We start from the raw sequence: 5,995 nt of genomic DNA on the forward strand, positions 1-5,995 counted from the left end.
CAAGGACGAATCGGGACCATGGGGATCAGGGGAACGCTGGCTCCCCGCGCCCTGCTTCGGTGCGATTTCAGAACAGGATCAGCAGCAGAGAAAAGGCAGCGGTGAGGGTGGAGGTGGCAGGGACACACAGGTTTCCCAGGTGGAGGTGGCAGGGACACAGAGGTTTCCCGTATTGCTCCCAGAGCCGAGCTCCTGGACACCGGTGAGTCCTGTCGGCTGTGCAATCCCCCGCCCACGGAGCCGGTGCGGACCCCTCGGGCTGCGGAACCAACCCAGCCCCTTTCCAGCCCCTTGCCGGGGGCTGCCGGGCGACTCTGGTCAGAGCAGCTCCGACTTCCACCTCCCTCATCTCTAACTCGGGGCACGAGAAGACGCAGAAGTCGCCACATCCCCAGACTGCTCCCACATCTTGCATCCCAGCAGGAACCTGGACACTAGTGTTCATTTACACACACAACACAGACAGAGCAGTTATGATAATTTACATTTTAATCAGCCAAATATACAAGTTCTGTTGTTGTTTTTTAAACCTTATCAAGTTTTTTTTTTCCCATCTGGGTCTGATACAATTAATGTTGTTGGTTTTTTTTTTTTTTCCTTTAAACAAAGGATGATGTGGTTAAAAACTGGCACTATCCCTAATAAGGAGAAGAAAAAAAAAAATGAAGAGGAGGGAAAAGGGGAGACTGGCTGCAAGAAAGGAGGGATGAAACCGGGAAGGAACGGCACTCCAGATGTCCATAAAGTCAGGCTCCCAGATTATACTGCAACACCCTGCAGCAAAATTTGATGGGCCATTTGCCCGAAAGGATTCCTCAGATACATGATCCTTTGGGCTTTCCCGAGCAAGTCAAAGTTCCCCACCCCATGCCCCACCCCATAATCTATTTTCTTGCCATCTAATATTTGAAGCATCTTCCCTCCCACCCAGCCCCTTGTCTATGAGTTCTTAATCGTAAAACCAGCAAAAACATTCAGGTTTCCAAACTGTTACAGAGAATTGCTGTTCAGCACAGCTCTGCACCGAAGAGAGCAGCTGCCCCTAACCCCAAATGGAAATCTGTGCCAGGATGAAGACAAACACATCGTCAGTGTCTCTTGGAGGTGAAGGTGACTTTGATGCCACGGTTACACCTGACGTGACATCGATGGTATGCAATGCGACAGAGTTCCTGGCAGGCACCAGGCACAGTTCCCTGGCGTCTCCTCCTCTTGCGTGTCCTGGGCTTACTTGTTAAGGGATAGTGACTGCAGTCTTTTACCTGCCATGGCCGCTTCGTCTTTTGCTGGGGAGGAAAAGAGCAGAGGTTTCATCATTTCACAGCATCTACCAGGGACTGGTGGGGGCTTGACGGCCCTAGAGACTGAAATCCTGCTAGCCACGTACAGCAAGGTAATGGGAAAAAATCCAACCCTCCCCACCACCCCCTGGGAGATCCCCTCCAGAGTTAAGAGGAGCAGCTCCCTTTGCATGTCCCCGTCTGTCCGTGGCCTCTCTTCAGGCACCCACAAATTACCCTGATGCTGAGGCACAAATTTCTCGGTGGAAGCCACGGAGAAGCCGTGCTCATCAGACTCCGCGTTCACACCTATCGGAGCCGAAGAGAAAGTCCAGGCAGGGGAGGAGCGCTGCAAATACCCCGGGGAAGTTCGGATCCCCAGCACGCACAGCAGAAAAATCAGCACAAGGAACCCGCCAAACCCCCAAACCAGCACAAGCGTTGCCTGGGAGGCTGAGGACAACATGGTTATCGAGGGTAATTCCCTGTTCAGATGTCCTCGAGCCTTAGAAAGCAAAAGCTTTACAAGAACGAAACAGCTGAACCCGGTTTTGATGAGAGGAGTTGTAATGACACCCAGTGACAGCGCAGAGTCTCAGGAGATGAGGGATTACCACGTGTGATACGAGAACTCACGCCTCTTGGCAGTAAGGGCATTGCAAAAGAGAAGAAAGAGATGATTAATTACTCTCTAACCTTTTCTTTCCTCTTCTTTCTTTCTGGCAGCTTCTTCCCTTTGCTTCCGAATGATGGCTAGTCGGGCGAGATCTGCCTTCGCTTGTTCTGTTTTACCAGCTAGGTGCATCTTCATGTATCTTTCTTTTGCCTTTTGCTTCTCTATTTCCTCTCTGTTTGAGAGAAACACACCAGTCAGCAGAGCACCCAGGTAAGGAGGCAGTCGGGGGGAGCGGGGGACGCTTTCTGACGGGGATGGACTGTGGGGACAGAGGGGGATTGCCCACAGAGACTGAGGGGTCCTGTCACCAATTTTCAACCATGGGTTGTATCTGCTGTGGGGTTTGAACAGGATGAGAGAGATTATTTCTGCCTTTGTTCAGGGAAATAAGGGCACTGGCACACAACGAGGTCAAATGAATGAGCCCCAGACGGCACAGCACCACGACATGTTTTCCTCGGCCCCACCCTCACAAAGGTGGACTTCTGCTGAAGCAATCTATTCCAAATAAGCCAGCTTAAATCTTTCACTCTGAAATCCTCAACTGCTAAATCAAACTAGAAGATTAAACTTTTGTTTTCATCTCATTCATCTGCTCAGACAAAAATTTCACCATGACCCCTGGAATCTGGGAAGCTGCCACTTGTCACCAGGGCACCTTCTGTAGCGGGATTAAAGCAGACCCCAGGGTGACCCCTGCATAATGGATTTCTGTTACATCTCATTTTTGGCAATAAAACTGCAGGAAAGGAGTGATCCACATCCGCTTCACAGCGACAAACTTCACTCTCAGCACACCCAGCCATCCTGGCCTGGCTCCAGGATGGCCAGAGTTATTTCCAGAGAACGCACAATGTGTGTGAAGTTTGTAAGGAAATAAATTCTGAAGCACAGCGAGCCCTGCCTGACCGTTTGCCGCAGTTCAGTGTCCGCTTTAGAGAGCAACACATTTAACGGGCTTCCCTGAAACACCGACGCATGGAAACACTTCCCCACGTTACTGCTGCCACCAGCAAGGCTGAAATTCCAGGAGCGCACTAGCTCCCGCTGAGGCAGCAGGAAAGACTCACCGCTCTCGTCGTGAGAGTTCCTTAGGTCCATCCAGGTCCAGCTGAGTGACTTTTTTGGTTGTCTGAATGACACGATTGGGATTCTCTATGTCTATCAACCCTTCCACTCCTTTGCGCTTTTGCTAAGGATCAAGAACAAGAAGAGAGTTAAAAAGCTCTCTCATACCCAGCACTGGGCTGTACCAGAGCTCATCAAACACAGCGCAACAAAACCAGAATTCAAGATATTTTCACTACCAGACAGCAAAACTACTTATGAACCAAGATTTGTACTACCAGGCATCCAGCCTTGTTTGAAATATTCTTGCCTTCATATTTCCCTTATAAAAATACACAAGTTTTCATTCTGAGGGCAAAATGCCATCAAGTAAAGGGAGGTTTTGGCTTCTAAAAACAGTCTTTCCATAAAAAATTTACTATAGGTAGCCGTCAATGAGAATTTGGAGTCAAGAGCGTGCACCCCTCTCCCACCCCAAGAATCTGGGAGGTGCAAATGCATTAAGTGCCCTGAAAACTGCAGTACCTGATAGTCCTCGTCATCTTCATCACTCTCATCTGAATCTAAAGATTTCTTCTCCTTTTTGGGGTCCCCTGTTGCTCCTTCACCTCCTTCTTCTTGCTCCTCTTCTTCCTACAAAGTCACAGGAAATTAGAGAAAATTATGTCAATAAATTCCCAAATCCAGCAGCGACTCTTGAATGAAATCATTCTGGAGGGACAAGAGACAGCTCTGAGAGCACTGGTGTTCCTGACGACCCCAAAGGTGCTGGGCTGTTCCAAAAGCTCATTCTCAACACGTAAGCGTGCATCACCCACCCTGGCTGATCACCTCCAAACATCTCTGCTCTTCTCTCTGCATTACAAGCCAGGAAAATTACTGTAAAAGACAGAACTGGCACTTTACTTTCCCCAAAAGGAGACGCTTTGGCCCCATTTTCCAGTGCATAATATCTCAGGGGCTGGAAACTACACAGATGTAATGTGGAGCTGGATCCAACCCTAGATCTAGACAAAAAAAAAAAACCTGGAGGAGAACAACGTGACAACCACCAACCAGAACATTATTATCCAAGAGACTACAGCTTTTTTAGCACAGCTGTTACCAGTCAGAGGTCTAGGAATTAACTTGTAAATCATGAGAAGATAAGATTAGAAGAACCAACAGGGGTGTGAATAGCTTTACCAATGCCAAATATCCCTCGTCAGAGCAACTGGCAGAGTGGGTGAGCTAAGGGCAGTAAGAGGAGTAATTCTGGTATTTTTTTTAAGCTTCCCCTAACGAAATAGCATTAGATGTATGTGGTATCGATTATCACAAAAGGAAAAGAAGAAATCCTTCTCACAGAGTGGTTCTCTGGTTTGTTTGGAAACACAGACATTTCAAGTGGGCTCCCGCTTGTTCTGTTCCATTTCCAGTTGGTGTTTTTATGAACAACTCAGAGAACGCTCCTGAGGTTTGTGGATGACATCACCCTGGTAGGAGTTGGAATAATTTTGGAAAACAGGATCGGACCCATACGTGGTTTCAGAATTTGGAAAGATGGCACGAAACCAGGAGAGGGGAATCAGGAAACAAACCAAGAGGAGTTATCCTTCGGAAGAAGAAACCCAACACAAAGCCGGAATATGTGGCTAAGCAGCAAACCACACAATCATCTTGAGTTGCAGCTGGCCAAAAGATTAAAAAGGAGTCACCAGTATGGCTCATAACTGCTTGAAAGAGTAATCTCCTGGAGGTACTCATCAGTATTTCCTACATGGGGTGTGATTATCCTCCTGTAGCGGAGCTGTGCGGCTTCAGCTGGAACAGTGTATTAGGGCTTCGGCAGCACTTGAAGAAAGTCCTGGAAACATAGCAGTGAGACTGCCATGGGAGCTGCGATCATTTGGGGATGCAAGAGAGCAAGTGCTGCACAAAGCAGCCATGCCGTTGGTAACACCAGTCAGGCAGCTGTGGAAGGGGGGGAGCTGCTACAATCCTATGTTGGGGCACAGAAACATGCCCAAAAAAGGACTCAGGCCAGAAAAGTCTGGTATCTCTCCCTACAAGTCAGAGGTAAAAAATAAAAGCATGCGTACAGGAAGGAGTCAAGGGAGTTTGGTCTTTTGAGTCTAGAAGAGAAAGAGGGTGAATGCAATAATTTCAGTATATAGTAAGATGTCGACATGTGAGTCCTTTTCCTCCAACCAAGCTGCAGAGCATGGATAAAAAATACGAGCCGACTCTGCAGACTCCAGTGATGAAATATGGGGGGAAAAGATGTGTGGAGCTGCTGTATAATCACCTTCCCTATCCTCTAACCTTCAAACTGGGAACTGGATCATCCACCTGGCCTCACTTCTGTGAGGAACCAGACTGGCTCACACCTTGCAGTCTCCCCAGCCAGAGAGATTCAGAATTCACATTGTGATCGCTGAGAGAATGATATGCACCACTTGCTCCAGCTGCCATTCCTCATGAGCTGCAAGGACTTACAACAGTAAGGACCTGACACAGGCACACACGTACCCTTGCCTTCTGCTTTTCTGCTTGGAGCTGGGCATCAATCTCTTCAGGACTTGTGTACTGTCTTGCTCGGCCTTTGTGGCCACCTTTTCTACCTGTACAAAAAAAAAAAAAAAAAAAAAAATTAATACATGGTTTAGTGATAAGCTTCCAGAAATGCCTACTCCTCCTGCAGCGCTCTCTTGGGATTTTCGGGGCAGACACGACAAACCAAAATAGGTCCTCTGATAGAATCTGAACAACAACAACAGACACCCTGAAGTTGCCAGTCTCAGCGAAACATTCCAAGATTTTTGGGTAAGTAGCACAGAGAATTGTGATTAATGATCCATAGAAAAATACTCGGAGAATCAGTTCCTTCTTTCCCCTTTGAGACACCAGAACAAGAGCAGTCTTTCGAACGAGCGCAGGCTTGTCCGACAGAGACCGAGCCAGAAAGGTGCTGCCAGAGGGGGTACCCCCG

At 48.1% G+C, this 5,995-nt stretch overlaps 1 protein-coding gene across 1 annotated transcript; it reads right to left on the reverse strand.

Moving 5' to 3' along the window:
* Positions 1-551: 551 nt before the first annotated feature.
* Positions 552-5,627, reverse strand: PDAP1 (PDGFA associated protein 1; the record flags this gene model as incomplete). Its single annotated transcript, XM_010086070.1, has 5 exons — positions 552-1,286; positions 1,977-2,128; positions 3,027-3,148; positions 3,550-3,657; positions 5,536-5,627. Coding segments are annotated over 5 exons (533 nt in total), but the record flags the coding sequence as incomplete, so codon positions are not given.
* Between the last annotated feature and the right edge of the window lie 368 nt (positions 5,628-5,995).

Source organism: Pterocles gutturalis, unplaced genomic scaffold (assembly GCF_000699245.1).
Source record: "Pterocles gutturalis isolate BGI_N339 unplaced genomic scaffold, ASM69924v1 scaffold45410, whole genome shotgun sequence".
NCBI lineage: Eukaryota > Metazoa > Chordata > Aves > Pterocliformes > Pteroclidae > Pterocles > Pterocles gutturalis.